General features: G+C 34.3%; 2 protein-coding genes across 3 annotated transcripts; both read right to left on the bottom strand.

Annotated features, from left to right (window-relative positions):
- Positions 1-5461: 5461 nt before the first annotated feature.
- On the bottom strand, positions 5462-9068 carry LOC142607665 (LEAF RUST 10 DISEASE-RESISTANCE LOCUS RECEPTOR-LIKE PROTEIN KINASE-like 1.1). 2 transcript variants are annotated; one of them, XM_075779235.1, is made up of 4 exons: positions 7780-9068; positions 7466-7498; positions 6787-7041; positions 5462-6629 (listed from the first exon to the last, which is right to left on the bottom strand). In XM_075779235.1, the coding sequence occupies exons 1-4, from the start codon at positions 8468-8470 to the stop codon at positions 5665-5667; spliced, it is 1944 nt and encodes a 647-aa protein (XP_075635350.1). In that variant the 5' UTR covers positions 8471-9068; the 3' UTR covers positions 5462-5664. The 2 variants fall into 2 exon arrangements, with proteins under 2 accessions (XP_075635350.1, XP_075635349.1); XM_075779234.1 differs by having other exon boundaries at positions 7771-9068.
- Positions 9069-15871: 6803 nt separating this feature from the next.
- Positions 15872-16998, bottom strand: LOC142607666 (LEAF RUST 10 DISEASE-RESISTANCE LOCUS RECEPTOR-LIKE PROTEIN KINASE-like 1.2). The gene has a single exon (XM_075779237.1). The coding sequence runs from the start codon at positions 16862-16864 to the stop codon at positions 16019-16021; it is 846 nt and encodes a 281-aa protein (XP_075635352.1). The 5' UTR covers positions 16865-16998; the 3' UTR covers positions 15872-16018.
- Positions 16999-18779: the final 1781 nt, after the last annotated feature.

Consider the following 18779-nt stretch of genomic DNA (forward strand, 5'->3'; position numbering starts at 1 on the left):
GCTTCTAGAGAACCTTCACTGTTTAGAGCACTCACATGAGTCATATCTTTCAATGTATTAATATAAGGAGTAAACTTTGCACATTCAACTCTAATAATCTCTCACCACCGCACACTCTTGGTGCGATGGTCACTCCACAAATATAAGTTCTTGTGGGGTGTGTGGGGCAAAGACCGGGGTTCAAGTCTTCAGGAGAGAGCTTTACACACATCTACACTTAGATTAGGTTAAAGTAGAATTCTATCTTGTATAAAAAAAAAAAAAAAAAACTCTAAAAATCTCTCACATCAATCCATGTAAACTAATGTAAAATAAAATGTAAGCTATAATAACCATATAAGTATGCATGATTACCATTCACATGCAATTATATTTTTTAGGCTAAAATGCAATATTGACATTCTAAATTTCACATTTTGTCATTTTAGTCCTTTAAGTTTCAATTTTGTTGTTTCAGTCCTTTAAATTTCAAGTGTTGTCAATTCAATCTTCCGTTAACCTTCTGTTAAGTGCTTCCGTTTACTAATCAAAACAATGTCGTTTTAGATGATTTAAAAAAAAAATTTATTTCTTAATTTAAAAAAATAAAAAAATGTTAATTACGAAAAACAAAACTAAAAAACAAAAAACAACTCAGGGCTAGGGGAACTGCGCCGTTGGAGGCACAAAACAAGATATTGATAATGGTAGAGCAACTATTAATCCAAAACCGAAGGAAAATGCGAGACCAAAAGACCTTCACAGCACACCGGAGTCCCCCAATTATGCCTATGAGCTCCCAAAGATGCCACCAATTTAGAGCCATATTGGCAACTTAGTTAAGAATTTGTCTAAATACTTGAGGTTTTTTTACTTTCTCGAAAAATTGGGGGTGTTTGGTACATGCACTTAAAAATATGTGTTTTGTTGTTTGAAAACATGTGTGAAAATATTTGTGAGTGAAAATGTGTGTGAAAATACGTATAATATTGTTTAAAAACATGTGTTTTTTTTTTTTTTGGAATGGTGTACCAAATAGGGCCCAGATTTTGGTTTTTGTTTGGATATAGAAGCAAAGGCAAACTGAGGAAAAATATGGTAGGAAGTTACAGGAATTGCAAGTAAAGTTGGCTTCCTCCAATGAACTGCGGCAAAAACTAGAAAGAAAGGCTTGCACTCAACCTACTCAACAAAATGCCCATGATAAAAAATCTAAAGTTATTGTTAGTAATATGATTTTTCTTTAATGGTATTTGTTATTGATTTAATTATTCAAGTATTTTACTCTACACCTTTTGAGAAGTAGTTGCGAGAAAATGAATTCAAGCATTATCGTCTTTGAACAAAACAGGTGTAAGAAAGTTCCTCTTTCCATTGTTGAAGAAGGAATTAGGAGCTAGGGGGGCTAGGGGAATGATGTAGTTCCCTAAGCCCCTAGTTTCTTTTCTCTTTTTTTTTTTTTGGTAATTAAGATTTTTTTTAATTAAGAAATTTAAAAAATATCCAAAAAGATGTTGTTTTGGTTAGTAAACGACACCATTTAACAGAAGGCTAACGGAGAATTGAATTGACAAAATTTGAAACTTTTAAATGATTGAAATGACAAAATTGAAACTTAAAGGACTAAAATGACAAAAAGTGAAACTTAGAAGGTCAGTTTTGCATTATAGCCCATTTTTTAATACTTCTTTACTCATATAAACGACAATGGGTAATACCATATGTACTACCAAGGCCTTGATGGGACTATCATCGTGGGCACAACACATTCGTTAAAGCGCAACTACTCAAACCGCTCAATTCTTGCCAAGCATCACATGAAGCAATATGAGAACTCCTACCTTCAAGTCACACACTCCTCAATGGTAAAGAGAGTTGATTTGAAAGAGCAATAAAAAAAATTGACAAAGAAATGATATTTTTATGAAATATAATGTAAAATAGATAATATGATACATATGTTTTTGAAAAATGATTATGTAAAATTTAAAAATAAAAAATAAAACGTAGATTTTTTAATGTTAAAATAGACAACTTTTTAAACCAGCTGAGAACAACATTCATTGGATATTATCGCATGATATAATCCAAATTAGAAGGGATGAAATTATATTTTATTATACTCTCAAGAAAAAATAAGGTTATATTTTATCAATTATTTTAAGCAACTAAGAATGGATGTTCAAGAAGCTCAAATCCAATATCACCTAGACTCTAGAATTCCTTGAAAGAAGAGATGCATTTTAGGATACCGAATGATAATGTAACGACACCATTGTTGAAGAATCTGCTGGTGATCTTGGTGGTGGGGAAGACAAAAAGGCTTGGGAGGGATCGACTTACAAGGAGTGTAGGCTGCCTTCAAACGTATCAACCACTATTCATTGATGGCCAACTCTTAGCCTTTGGATCTTGGGACTTACTACACTTTTATTGAGCCACATCAACAATTATATCATCCACTTATTTTTTATATTTTCTTTTCTATTTTTAAACTTTTCTTCTCCCTATTCTAAAAAAAAAAAAAAAAAAATCCTTCTTTTCCCTATTAATTCACAAGTATTATTACACTTTTTCCAACTTTTCCCATTCATTTTTGCATTTTTATCTCCTCACTACTTTCTACTTTACGGTTACACTTTGTTGATACCCATTTTTGACAAAGGACCCAACAACAAAAGGACCCCGGCAATAGATAAGATAAGAAGGAAAAACGGTAAAGAAATAATGAAATAAGCCTAGTGGGCTGAAATGGCAGGATTGATGGCCAACAGGTCCACAAGAATAAAAAGAGGTAAAGAAGAAGTAAATGTGCTGAGGAAGGCCAATGATCGAATTAGTAAGACCATGGGAATAATAAGAGGTAAAGAGGAAGTAAATGGGCTGGGAAAACCTGGGAAATGAATTAATAAACTCAATAGATTGGATTAAAGGCCAATAAGCCCGAAAAGTAATAAGAGATAAAGATGTAGTAATTGGGCCGAGGAAGCCCAAATGATTTAACAAAAATCTCATAAGAGTAAAAGAGGTAAAGAATGAGAAAATGGGCAGAGGAATCCCAATGAATAAAGTAGTAAAAATGGACTAGCACGGTAGGAATGTTGATAAACAAGCCCAAAAGAGGTAAAGATGTGAAAAGTAGACCAAGGAATCCTTGAGCAAAAGATTGATGAAAAAATGGGCTGACACAACAAGAACACTAGCCCACAAGCCCACAAGCTAATAAGAAATAAAAAGAGAGGTAAAGTTATAGTAGGCACGATGAAGTGATATAGCGAAATCAATGGACAAAAGGCCCACGGTCATAGAAAAGAAAAGACATGGGCTCAGTAGGAAGATGAAGGGTTATGCCCAAATGATACCCAGTCCAAGAAGGGGTAAAAGATAGAAAATATGAGCCCAAAAGCCCACACATCCTTCACGCCACAAGAGATAACATCAACTAGTACATACAACAAAATCAAACAAACGCAGAGGCAACAGAAATGGTGTGAAGGCCAAAAAGAAACAAACTCAGATGAAGTGGAGCATGCACAAAGGACCAAGACACTACCTACTTGTACCCAGCCAATACATGGGAGGTGAGCCACAGGCCAAGGCATTCAAAGGGTGTGGTTTGGCAGTGGGGAGAAAAAGGGGTCTATTTTGGGGTTCCTGTTCAAGCTTCTTTGGGAGAGATGTCTTGTTGGGATGGCATCCCACCCAAAAGATGTAAGTATGGGCTAGGACCATTTGATGCTTGCCATAGAGGTGGGTGATGAGGTAGCTTAATCCTTATTTGGATAAGTAAAGTGAAAATGGAGAGAGGTAAAAAAACAAGAAAACCAATTTTGTCTAGGAATGGAGAGTGGTGCAACCAACACACTTTGAGTAGAGGTACTAGTTAGGTAGCCGGTAGGCCAGTGGGCAATCTTGGAAGGACACCCATAAGGAGCCAAAAGCAGTTAAGGGGTAAAAATGATAAATCTCACAATGACAAATGGTATAAAAAAGGGGGTAGTTGTGAACAGTGAATGAATGGAAGGGAGGAAAGGTAAAAAAAGAAAAGAAAAAGGAAGAATAAAGAAAAAGAAAGAACACATAGAAAAACTAGAGAGATACAAATGGTAGGAATAGAGGCATGCATCAATAGACCGCATTTTCTCTCCCTTATGATAAACCCACTTCCTGAAGGATTGAGAATTGAAACTTAAATCATTTAGGTCATTTTTCCAAAGTGCATACCTTCTACGACAAGAGCCTTTTCTTGAGGTTACTCACGTTGGAGATTGATTCCCTTCTTAGGTTCGCTTTTGCTGAAAAGCTAAGCCTACTTTCTAGCAAACAAGCTTTTCTTTTACTATTCATACTTATTGGGTGATTTGCCTACTATTCAATCATTAAGTTGTTTGTCTTTTCTACTGTAGCATTATTTTTATTTGTTGTATTATTCTACCGAAACTTTATTAGTTACCTTCTTTCTTGGTGTTAGTTTTATTCATTTCGTTTTGTATTGTAGTTATTCTGCTACACTGTATTCATGCCATAAGGTCTATAACAGTTATTCCTATCATAGCTATGCCATACGCCCAACCCACGTCTATATTGGGATGGTTCGACTTGCGCGCAAGCTAGCCTAAAGTGTAGCCCCATTTAGGCTCATCTTAACTTTCTTACCTCAGACCTACGGGTCGTAATGCAGCAAAAGGGATCAAGGCCCAACAAAGCAAAAAGACCCACCACACACTTCCTTCATTTTTTTTCTTTCTTATATTTTGACTTTTCTTCTCTCCATTTTATTTTGTATAAATTTGATATTATTATTTTTCCCATTCAATTCATATCTTTCTTACACAAAAACTATGAGTACTCCCCCCCCCCCCTCTCTCTCTCTCTCTCTCTCTCTCTCTCTCTCTCCTTTCATTTGGTAGATTTTTTCTTTCTTATAACTCTAATGAAGGTTTATAGTTCTTTTTTAAAAAAAAAAAAAGTGTTTTGGTATTGTGTTTTTTTTTTTAATTTCCCATTAGAAAGTATTTTATTTCCCTTTTATAGCTTTGGTTGAATTTTGATTTGAGTCAATAATTATTATTTTTTTAAATAAAAATTTTGAACCATGAATGTCTTATTTAAAAATAAGAAGAGTTAAATGAACTACAAAGCTCTTGGCAAAATATTATCTATTTAAACCATGTAGTCAGCTACCTATTTCTTATTTAAACAAGTTCCGAAAATAAGTTAATCAAAAGCGAAAGGGGGGGTTTTTGGGGAGAGGGAGGGGGAGGGGATTGATCAGAATATTTTACAAAATATGAACCTCACCCCCTTAATAATATGCATATTCCCTCAAACATTATCATTTGATTGTATCACATCCATTGGGCATTGTCACTGACACCTGAGCAAGGCAGTATTAACAATTCAAACCATGCATTCTACAGCTTATTTCATTTTCGGCAAAGTTCTAAAAAGAAGTGAGAAGGTGGGGGGGGGGGGGGGGTGGTTAATAAAAAATTTCTACAAATATAACTCAATTTAATAATATGCACATTCCCTCAAACATTAACCTATCAATAATATGCCTTATATGAACACAAAAGAAAAAAGGGAGAAGAAAATGAAATTTCAACCCACTCAAATGCACTGATAATGATTCTATAAACATAATATTATCATCTACGTGAAAAATTGTAAGGGAGAAGAAATTTAACCACTCGCATTAGGTGTGGTAGACCTACTAGTCCAATTATCAGTCACATCTTTTGGTGAAGGTGGCGGCAGTTGCTTGGTCTTCAACAATCCAACCTCATCACAATCCGGTGAAGCTGTTTGCTGCATATTCAAGATCCCAGCATCATCATATGCCTTTTCCTCTGAATCATTGTTACCACTTTTAATTTTTTTCAAAGCCTCCAAAACCTCATCCATGGAAGGCCTCATTTCCTTGTCCTCTTGTATACATTGAAAGGCCAACTCTGCCACCGATATGGTCATCCTTTTAACTTCATTATCTGACTCAAATCCAAGATGTGGATCAATCAACTCATGAAATGCACACTTTTCAACCTTGTTTATGGCTAAGTTAGCCAAATTAATTTCATGCCTATGCCTAGCCATATCAACAGCTGGCAGAGATGATATGAGCTCGATGAGGACAACTCCAAAGCTGTAAACATCACTCTTACTAGTAAGCTGGTAGCATTGGTGGTATTCTGGGTCAACATAGCCCGGTGTCCCTTGAGGAGCAGTAGAGACATGGGTGACATCATTGGGGAACAGCCGAGAAAGCCCAAAATCTGCAACTTTGACGCAAAAGTTGTCATCAAGGAGAATGTTATTAGTCTTTACGTCACGATGTATGATGTCAGAAGCGTGGAGATAAGCCAAAGCACTGGCAGTTTCTATGGCAATGCTCAAACGAGTTGCCCATTTGAGTGAACCTGGTGTTGCTCGATTGCCATGAATATGATCAGCAACAGTACCATTAGGCACGAACTCATACACAAGAAGTAGTTCACGGCTATGGCGTGAAGTACACCCATAAAGGGAGACAAGATTTTTGTGGTGCAAGCGCGTAAGGATTTTAACTTCATTCAGGAACTGTTCTACTCGTCTGTAGTTGTGTTCATATAGGCGCTTGACTGCTACTTCCCGCCCGTCATGGAGTTTGCCTAATTGAGAAAAACAGACCATGTAATAAGATGCATGCCAAGTCTTTTTCTTTTAATTTTTATACCTTAATTTTTTTTTCTTTTTTCACTTTTGCTTGAAAAGTTTATGCTGTAATTAGGTGATCTTGAAACTCAAGCAGTGTGTTTATCATCTTACCATAATAGACGGTTCCAAATCCTCCATCTCCTAGCTCTTTCTCAATATCAAAATTGTTTGTAGCTTCTTCAAGTTCAGTGTAGGAGAAAACAGGGATTCCAAAGTAGACGCTCCCCCCTTCCAGGTCTGATCTTGAGGATCTATCGGAATAAGTAGTCCTTGACAGCAATTTCTGCGAAGCATGTTTTTTCTTGTAAACAACCCAGATAGCAACGCCAACGACCAAGAAAATTAAGAGGGCCGAGCATCCAGTAGCTAAAGCAAAGAGAGGAAGAATTTAAGTTTAGAATGTCGGGCGGCAATGAAGGAAATTCATGAGAGTGAAAATTTTCTATTTGAAGTTTACAGAGGAATTTATGCGGACACATAAATTTTGATAGTTAAGGACATCATTGTAAGTCTTGTGATGTTATCCTTATTATTCATCATTATATTTGAAGGTACAGTGCAAATCCTCTGGGATTACAGCAGTGGAGAAAATGAGGAAATTTAGCATGCAGTTAATACTCTAAAGCTTTGATTACTAGCCATACCCAGTGAAGAGGAAAAGAATGATCTCTTCAAACTGACAACTTAGATGCGATTAAAAACAAAATCTATCACTTTCAGAAAGAATAATTGGATTTCTATTTATGTATGAATATCAAATTCAAGAAGTAATATGATTGAGGCATCTTACCAAGTCCAATCACTAATACCCTGTTGATTTTCCCTGCAAGAAGAGATATACAAAAACGGTGTTAGTTTAACAATGAAGATTAAAGTGATGCAGCCAAATTGGCATATGTATCTAATACAAGTTTAATTGAACATAATTATTTCTGTCTCATAACTCAAAGTTGAAACTAATTTGGGCGGAAATAGCAGTACATGTATTAGGAATAACTACAACTACCTAAAATTTATAAAGAAATTTTATGTGCTTTTTTCATGAATGTATGTCATGCACATCCAAATAGATTTGCATTATTCCTATACCCATACCTTTCGTACCTTTGGTACAACAATATTTTCCTTCGTTGTCAGTCTTACATTGACCACCTTTAATATAACACTCGTGACAATCTTCAGTAACACGCACTTCAATAAAAATCTCAACAGATAACAATTCAAACAGGTCATCACTTTTACTTTGCAAGTTCAATGGGAGCTCAATAATTGGACAATTAGGTGGAGTGAGCGTTAAATTATAATGTGGAGGACTATAATAGATGTCATAGTTACTGCAATTTGTTCTATTAGAACCTGTAGGGGGAGTAATATTGAGAGAGCGGTTGCATTTGAACAGGGTCAGGATCTTGTTGGCCTTGATTCGTTGAAAAGAGATGAATGGAAAGCTTGGAAGAGTAAAATTGTTTAGGGATTCGCAACGCAACGCAGACTGCAATTGTGGGTCCTTGATTTGTATGGTATTAGCCTGAGAGATGCTTTCAACATCGTACAGTGTTCCATTCCTCTCCAGTTTGATCTTCGGGGTTTTCATTTGATGTGGATCTCCGCAATCATGTAAGAGGAGAAAACCGCAATCTGGGCTTGTGTCATTGGCGAATGGAAAACCAATCTTGCCGACTTTTCCGCAAACAAAGGCTAGACAGCCTGGGGGGTGTATCTCTTCTCCTTCAGCCGAATAAAGCAACACAAGGTGCGAGATAAAAAAGAAAACACACAGAAAGACAGAAGCCATTCCAAGATTCCAATCACCACCAAGAATAACCTCTTACTCTTAATCAAAACCACGTGTTCTTGTAGCTTCTTTTCATCTTTAGTCACTAATATAAGTAATTTCTCTGGTTAACACAGTAGCTGACTTGGAAATTGGGTATGAAAGACTTGTAAAAGCAGACTAAAAGTTAGAGCAAGGTGGAAGTACATGTGAAACATGATTTGTGCATCGGGAAATCCCTTCATATATACCAAGTTACGAAGTCAACAGAAGAGAGTTTCCTACTTACCTTCCCCATTGAGCCACAGTAGAAAAACTTGACTCGTTGACTCTTCAAAACCTCTCAACACTCAAAACTTTGTTATGAAATCTTTTCTGCTGGCTTAAGTAAAATACTCAAACCAAGAAGGAGGGAAAAAGAAAACGCTCCTGAAATGCGTCGGCTATCTAATTCTCGTATCTACACGAAGAAGATTGGTTTCAGTTTTGAACCAAAAAGAAGAAGATGGGAACTTGAGTGGAATTACGCGTCTTTCTCAGGATAAACCAAAAAGTTTGCTGTGAGGTCCACAAAGTTTGGAAAAGTCTTCAGCAATCTTATGTAAAAAAAAAAAAAAAAGAAAAAGAAAACCCATTTAAAGAGGAAAAGCATTGGGCATCTTTGAAAATTATTAACGTAGTTGGTGCTAGAGGGACATATCTAACATTTGTACCTGGCCATGGTCACATCTGATTTCTTGAAGTTAATTAATGGGCGTAGAAAATAGGCCTTTCCTTCAGTAGCGGTCATTGCGATTTGTTAGTGAAGCATGAGACGGAGTGAAGGCTAAAGAGAATGTGACAATTGACAAAGGAACATAGTTATTGTAAAGTCATAGATGAATATTTAAGTTCAGGATTGTTTCAAAAATTCTAGCCATTCTTTTCCTGTCTCTCTCAAATCTCCCTATTCATTAGGGCGGCCTGAGGCATGTGTGCGCCTTTCCGTTTCTATAGCTTATCCCAATTCTGTATTTTTTATTTATTTTTTTAGGAACACCCCAATTCTGTATTTTTAGATGAGCAGGTGGAGTGAAGCTATGAAATTTGTTCCTAATCAAAACAGACAAATGGGCCTAATTGATGGAAGGTAATGCAACAACTGGCGATTAAGAAAATGAGGTACAGGAATAAGAAAAAAAAAAGAAAAAATCAAGAAGGAATCTTCTATCTCACACACAGAAATTGACAAAAACAAAAGTCTCTAACAAGTATCAAAGCAAACGAAAAGTTTTGTATAGGCCTTTCAACTTAGTAACGCCCCAGGCATTCCGAAGGATGAGATCAGGTTCGACACACCAACTCACTAAGGCTGAGCTTGACTTCCTCTCTACCCAGTAAAAAACACAAAGGGCAAGAAATAATTTCATGTGCCTAACTTTTTTTTTTTTTTTTTGAGTACCTAACTGGTTCACTAACTAATGGAAATCATGAACACCATGTACTCATACATATTCTATACAAGAAAACAAGTAACACCATGGACTTGGAAGAGCTGTAAATTTGATCCCATTTACGGGGTGATAAATTTAACAGGCCTATTCGGCCTTGGGCTTCGCTACCTTGAATTTATTTGCATGGGTTGGGTAGCCATTTTATAGGCCCTATATGAAAGTGCAATGCTTCGAATGAAGTTTATCAAACTAGTCAAATAAAAATTGGCTGAACCCAAATTGAGCCCACCGGAAACTAAATGTGAACTGCCCCCACGCCAATTATGGCTCTTGTAGTTTCCCTGTGACTTAGATATATATATGAGAATGGGATCTAGATCTAAAATAATAAAGAAGCAAAGCTGCAAAGCTAATTCATCGAGAAAAAGAAATAAAGCTTACGGCAGAGCAATCTCTAGCAGCCTTACAATCATGGCAGTTTCTCTTATGGGTCTTTCCATCGAGGCAATAACATACAGCCTTCCCCTTTTCAAACCCACATCGCCCACCACTTCTTTTACAGTCACCACAATTGTATCCTCTTCCTCTCCATTTCAATGTGAATCCATCCCTCAACAACTTCGTGTAGTGCACATTTTTTATTGTTTGATTAGAGTACCCTCCCTCCACTTCAACAGGTACAATCGCGTAAGGCTTACATGCAGTACGTACTCTCGCTCAAGCGCTCATCCTTATTCACTAACGCAACAAAGGAACTACTTGTGGCTCTCAAAACGAACAGAAAGTGGTGCCGTGCAGTTAAAAAAGAAGAAACTCAAGGAAAGAAAGTTCAAAGGAGAACTTGTAAGGATGAGCAAAGCAAGAATCGTTAACAAATTCTTCTATCAACCAGCCGAATTGTCTGGTTTTCATAGAAGATATCTTGGATGACATATTTCCTTTTGAAGATCTTATAATTAGGCTTACTTCGATTACAGACAATTCCCAAACCTGGGTAGCCAGAGTGATCTGTTTCCTTCCCAAAAACATAGAAGGGAAAACTTATGTTTGGGCCGGTACCGCAATTTGTAGGTTTGCAAGCTTCATATCTTGTACTATTTGATGACAGAACAGGCTCTAACAAGAAGGTAAAGATGAGGATGTTGATCCTAAATAAGAAAAATGCCTTCCAACTGAATGAGTTGTGTAAGACCATTAGGAGTGACATGATTGAAGAACAATGGGAGAGAACTAGCAAAGAAATATAGAGGCATGATGAGGAGTGAATTATTAATTAGTACTAGTGTAGTGGCATTCAGTTTTCAGCTTACCTTTCTCTACTTTTAAAAAAATCCTTTCATGGTGTTTCACGTTTGTCTATCGCCTAATATCTTCAGACTTCAATCTTCTTAAGGGAATATATCTTTCGTCTTTTTTTCTTTTTTATAGAACTTATCTTTTTCCTTCATATCAGTTTATCACTACAAAATTATTGCTCAATATTAACCCTAACAATGTGTACTTATCAAAAAAGGAAAAAACCTAACTGACAATGTGTTAGTCCCAAGCCCACCTTAAAAGCAATACTCGAAATTTGAAGGTAATTTAGGAACTTTTAATGTGTTTTCATTTTATTTTGCTAAGTAAGAAGATTAAGAGAAGTAGCTGAATTTGAAAGTTTATAGATTTAATAAAACCTATTCGATTGTTATAATAAGAAGTATAATTTTTGTAAGTCAGAAAATGGTCTTTTAAGGTTATGACTTATGAGCATTGTGATTAAGTGGTATTAGTTATTACCCGATTTTCCTTATATAGACGAGTTGAGTTCAACCTTCTTTCTCTCCCACTTATTATATATTGTTAGTAAGGTACTCATACGATATACAAATTAATTAACAAATTAAATGTCCCCAGAATTTTCAATAACACACTTTTGATCAAAATTTAAAATAAATAAATAAATTTTGATAGCACGGGTGAACTAAAAATACGTAAATTAAAAATAAGAAAAATAGTATGAGTCAAAATTTCTATAATACATTATAGCTTACTAAATGTTTGTCAAATTAATCTTAAAAAAACCAACTATTACTAAAATCAACAAAAATATAACTTACCAAGACTTTTATTGTATTCAAACAATTCTAATAGATGATTAAATAATAATAATAATAATAAATAAAAATAAATATTGAAATATATTTTGACTTTATTGTGATATGATATGTATTCTATGATTTAAAAACTTATTACGTGTACAATTCAAAGCTGTAGAATAAGAGGTCAGAATTATCATAAATTCAAACTAGAGGTCAGGTCAATATTTACTATTTTTATTTTTAATTTACAAATCAATGTTTGAGTCAAATATTTAAATTAGTCCAATAATAAATTCTTTCAGCTCCATTTGAAGCATGTTTAATGTTACAGTGTGAAATAAAGAAGGCACTTCTTGCCAAAGAAGCACAAAAAATTGACTCCCATGGTTTTAAATTTAATAACACTTACAACTTCCTTCCACCAAAAGTGATATGTTGTGGGTTGAAGTGCATGAATAAGTTTCACTAATAAATTGGAGATTCTTCTAAAAATTTTAAAATAATAATAATAATAAAATTTGGAGGTAAGGGTGTTTACCATAATCTCTCTCATATTCCATAAAAGTGTGAGCTTTTTGCACTGGATACAACTTAAAAAAATAAAAAAAAATGGTCTCAAACATGTTTAGAGCCCTAAGCTAGTATACGTTCTTATCATGTGCAATGCACATGACTCACTTGGTTGGTTGGATTAAATGTGGTTAATTGAGTCATAATCATGTTTATACCCTTAGCATCCTTTTGGTTAGAGGGCTAGAAAAGTAAGAGTATAGAAAATGAGGAAGGAGCAGAAAAATAGGAGAAGATAAGAGATTTAGTTTATTCTCATTTGAGTTTGGTTGGGAGAATGAAAAAAATGAGATATTGAAAACCCATTTGTTTAGTGAAAAATGAAGTTAGTATAAATTTACAAATATATCCTTATTAAATAAAATAAAATAAAAAGTAATACATTTTTTATTAAATAATTGTGTATGGACACAATTTTTTTTTAAAGAGCACAATCCAGAAGACGATAAATAAAATAAAATAAAAATAAAACTGAATGTGAAGTACAGGAAAAGGCAAAAATCAAAGAAGATGAAAAAGAAAAAAAAAAAAAAAAGAAAGGAAAAAAAAATTGAGATAGATCATAGAAGTATAACAGAGAGACAAAAATCAAAGGGAAAATAGAAGGAAAAAAAATAAAATAAAAAATTAGGTGCAAACTGGCAAAGAACGAAACCTATGTGCAAAGTCCATATGAGCATTTTCGTCCGCTTAAGCCACATGCATTTTCCACCTAGTTTTCATCTCATTTTAGGAAGAAAACATTTTGGTAAGTTTGGAAAGAAAATATATGGACTCTGCTAATTTTTTTTCTCCACTCTCTTCAACCAAACACCCATTAAAAATATTTTCTCTCTCCTATTAATAACTATCATATTTATCAAATTTCATATTAATTTTTTTTTCCTTAATGTACATTGCCCGGAATCTCAACTAATAGCACTTGTAATTAATGTAAAAGCACTCGCATTAGCTCAGTCAAACTAAAATTTTAGTAAATTTATAACTGAAGTCACCCAAAACTATTATGCGCGCATTAGGCTCAACATTATATAAACTACAAAGTAAATTTAACAAATGAACAGTTCCTAGATAACTACTCTAGCGAAACACTCTTCATCGCCAAAGCTCAACAAAAATAGATCTAACTGCACACAAACAGATCCGACGGTTGGGACCTCACCACAACCACCACTAATTCACTGCTAATACTAAAACTACAAAATTTTGGATTGTTGCTGGTTCGTTGGGTTTGGTTGTGGATTTTTTGGGGTTGATGTTAGTTGTGGATTTTTCTAGGCTGTTGTGTGTTGAATGGGTTGTGAATTTTTGTTTTTTTTTTTTAATTGATGCAAATTCAACTGGGGTGTGGATTTTGGATGTGGGTTATGTTTGATTTAAAAATGTTGAAAAAAACGGATGAAAAAAAAAAAAGAAAATTATTTAAAGAGAAAAAATAATATTTAAATGAAATAGAAATAGAGTTTTATGGCTGATATATCTTACAATTGTCTATTCATATAAATAGTGCATTAGTTGAAGACTTTAAAGTGAGTTTGTTGCATCAAAATAGCTATAATGGCATGGGGTCCGTCTGATGGTCTCCTCTAATACAAACTGAAATTATACCTTTCGGCTCAAGTCCGTTTTCTCCTTCACTATCAATTTGGAAATAAAATGACAACTGATATCCAATAATTGAGTTTGAAAGTGTGCCCTTCACGCATCAATTAGGGGTATACTAGTTTTTTTTTTTTTTTTTTTTTTGAGGCTAGTATTAATTCGTAAAACAACGACTTTAAAAATTAGGACCTGATGCCGATGCTTGAATTGAAATAAAGGGTTATAATATATCGTTGGTTAATATGTAATGCATGCACTTATATTACGTAGATTTGTTCCTTTTGATGGTTTTTAGCTTATAAAGAAAAATTTATTCTATAAGGTGTATTTCAGTTGGTAAAGTATCTGATGATTGACTATAAAAATCATCATTAGGAGCAGGTGTCTTAATCTGATAATAAAGAATTATTACTAGAAACGGGTGTCATAGGTTGAAATTATCTATATATAATATATAATATATATAAATCTACAAGTAACTAACTTTACTTCTATTAAAAATTAGTTAGTCTTTTAATTTAATGATAAAGAGTAATTATCATGAATCCAACGCTATTTATTAAAAATCTATTGTATTTCTCAAAAAAAAAAAAAAACCAAAAGCCTTGTAACACAAGTGATTAGCACCTTTGATGTATTTTAATGGATATATTCAAAATTCAAATCCTTTTTCTATATCTATCAAATTATAAATAAATAAATAAAAATGGTTAAAATGACCCATTGGTACGTGGAATTCAAGCAAGTTTCAGCACTTCCAAAGTAAGATCCATTTATCTTATAAAATAGGGAGTTCAAAATTCAGGTCACCCTTCACATGCATGAGAAGAGGGAATATACTATTAAGAATATTGAATAATTTCCTTTTTGTTTTTTCCCAATTTTAATTATAGAGGATGTGAATCTGATGAAATTTACATGTAGGGGTGCAGACATGAAATTTGATGATAGAGAATAACCGACCCCTATAATATTAATTGTATGATAATATTTTCCAGAGACACTATTTTATATTGAAACTATCCATTAATAACCATGCAAATATTGGACCACAATACCTTTTGATAAAGTAATGGACCACTATACCACCGAAAAGATTACATAAGGTAGTTAGGTAGAGATATTTTTTTATTGGGTAAATTATAATAAAGAGGTTAAATATTATTCTATATAATTAAACAACAAACCCAATTTTAATTAGAATAATCACATTTCTAGTTAAAAGGCAGGTAGCTCGCTTTTGAGTCTGTCCGATAGAGGGCATTAATTAAAGAAATGAAGATAATCTTTTTGTTTTTGAGAAAGAGAAATGAAGATAATCTGAATTGTGAACTAGAAACAGCTTTTCACGGGTATTAACTTTACTTTTGATACAACGTAATGAGCAACCCAAGTTGGAAGTCAAGTCCAAATTGACATTAAAATAATCAAAGTACTTATAATTTATAATCTAGGTTCCTCCCACATTTATAAAATTGGGTCAATGTTCTTATAATTTGGGCCAGCGTTTGTACTCGTTGTACTTAAATTACAATATCTCTATTCTCATATATAATAAAATAAGAACACGGGGGGTGTCGATTGTTTGAGATGACGGTATTTTCTGACAAAAGGAATGGAAATGGTAAAGAAGTTTCGATAAACCTCATCCTCCACCAAAATTTACCGTTCTACTTCGACTTCTACTGTTCTACAAAATTTTGGACTCAACAGTCAGAAGTTTTATCTTTTTGGCCTGATTGGATCGTCAACCACTCCTAAACCTAAAAGTAAAAACAGGTGGATATGCTAAGCCTGGCATGCGACACATTTGGCTAACGGATGATAAGTTTCAAATATTTCATAATAATACCAAGGCTAGACTGAGAAAGAGAAATTTCCAATTACCAAAAAAAAAAAAAAGAAATTTCGAGAGAGAAAAACTGACCAGGAAGATACCCAAGAGGAGTAGTAGTATTAGTGCAGTTCCAAACATGAGGCCTATCTGGGCAGAAGCACTGGAAATGATACATAGTATTATCGAACCCACAGTAACCTCCACTATCCTCGCAAATGCTACAGTTGGTGGCTTTCCATTTTAGCACAAACCCATTTCTCAATGACTCTCCAATACTAATCGCACCTCCATAAGCTGCAACCGGCGCTAGAACCGAAGACTTGCACTCCATTGATACGTTGCTGATCAGCTTCGGGTCCTGTCTAGACAGGGCCAGAACGGTGTCGTTTTCGCCATAACAACTAGGATAAAACTCTGAAGGCGGCCAACTCTCATGCGCCGAAGAGTTACAATTATAAAACAAACATAGATTGGTCTGGTTTGGTGCTAGATCAAACCGGACACCCGGAAGGGATATGTTGTTTATAGAAGGTATGCAATTGGAGTTTGAATTTGAGAAGGCAGAGTCTGAGACTCTAAGCGTCTCGGTTTGGTAGAAAATTTGATGGATGGTGTAATTGTTATTGGATATGACGATAGTTGGATGACCATTATTGTCGCAAGAGAGGTTGAATCCAGGGTAGCCACAAGAGGAGTTTTGCTTGTCTTGGATGTAGAATGGGAATCTTATGGCTTGCCCATCACCACAGGTTTTAGGCACACTGCAAATTTGGAAGTATGGGTTCACTGCACCTAGGGATTTTTTTGGTACAAGGGAAAAGAAGAGGATGCATAGAATTATCAACGGAGAGATGGGTGATAGAAGGGTGGGAAGCAAGTTTGTATGACTCATCTGTGGATCTTAAAAATTGTGGAGGGTAGAGATATAGCTAGAGAGAAGATTTATTGTATTATTATGGTGACAGAAGAGAGAAGAAAGAGGATTGAAGGAATTAAAATATAGTGGAGTTGAGCCTCAAGTGGGATGAATTGGCTTGCTAACTGCAACTTCAACTTGAAGTAGTGGGTGGGGATTGTCCATATCCGCCTCATATCTTCTTTTTTTTTTTTTTTTTTTCTTGAGAAAATCCGCCTCATATCTTAGACTGTTGAAAATTCAAGCCATTCCTATATGTATTATTTATCATTATTATGTATTTGAATGTTTTGCAACTTGACCTGACTTCAACCTTATAGTGTACAGTTTATCCTCAAACTTTATTTACTTAATTTCAAATAAAGCAGCGACTACTGACTAATAACTACAACACCACACGCCTAGTTAGCTAGTTATTTAGTACCAGTAGTATTCACGTCAACCTCTACACTTTTGTTTTTTTGATATAACCTCTACACTTTTTTAGCAAAACTAACCAAAGAAAAAAAAAATTACACTAAGTTTTTTTCTAGATCAATTTTGTTTAGATATTTATTTTTTTTCTCCTTCCAACCTAGTAGCAAAACACTTTCTCTCTTCAAATTCTTCCACCACTTTCAACCACACAATATTGCACATCCACAAGTTTCTAACAAGAAAGTCAATTTTGTATTGGAAGTTATTTTAATTTAGCCGGAGGAACAAAATATTTTAGTACTCGTTAATATCTACGTACTATTTTGAGATTATTGTTATATACATATATGTGTGTATTAATTTATTTATGTAAGAATGAATTTATTAATTTTTATATTTATCAATATAAAATTAAAAATTCACATATTTTATAAGTGTAAAAATTAGCTCAAGTAAACTAACCCAATTTTTCAATTTTTTTTTTAATTTTTCATATTTTTCCAATTTTTTTATTGTACCAGCCGAAACACCCAAAATATTCTCAATACAATCGATACAATCGGGTATTTTATCTAGTACATTTTGAAGGATTACTAGTATTAGTTTAATAACTAGTACAATAAATTTCCCCAATACAACTGTATTGGTACGATATCAACTTCCTTGGTTTATGGGCATGAGATTCACAATAAATTAAACACAGACACACACACACCCACCGTTGCATAGCCAAAAACCAATTCACAAACAAAAATTCACAGGGATACAAAATCACAAACAAAAATTCGAACCGACCCATACATGATCCCCAAAAATCCCCAATTTCTAATCACTGCAATCAGATTACAAACAAAAATCTCAACCAATTGATCATGTGATCTTCTGAGAGAGAGAGAGAGAGAGAGAGAGAGAGAGAGCTGAATCGTACCCAAACAAACTCATTTAGTGTGGTTACAACCTAGCCAAAACCCAAACTAAGTATTATACATTTGGACTTGGCCATCCTCCATTTCCATTTGATTTGTGCGAATCGGTGAATGTGAGAGACCTAATACACCATATTTTTTCACCACAAAATTAACTACACATAATGTCATTAATGACATTTTTCATGGCCACCCTCCATCTCCATTGATTTGTGTGGATTGGTCATTGACATCATGTGTAGTTTGTTCACGTTGGAGTACGTCGAAACCTTTTAAAAAGTAGAGGGTGTAATTTGAAGTTTCAAAAAATGAGATTTAATTTAAAACAACCTTATAAAGCTCAAAATATTATTCTATCATTCTTTTCTTTTTTTTTCCGCTGACGGTCAAGTAAATAAGTGGAGGTCTTGGAGGAGATGAAGAGATAAAATTTTAAATATAATCCTCAAATGGAAAACTTTTGAAATGTCCTTACATAAACACAAGATTTGGGCCTATATGCACCTGATTAAAACAATTATGTGGTCATGTGACCTGCCTTTGCGTGT

This window comes from Castanea sativa, chromosome 8 (genome assembly GCF_040712315.1).
Source record: "Castanea sativa cultivar Marrone di Chiusa Pesio chromosome 8, ASM4071231v1".
Taxonomy (NCBI): Eukaryota; Viridiplantae; Streptophyta; class Magnoliopsida; order Fagales; family Fagaceae; genus Castanea; species Castanea sativa.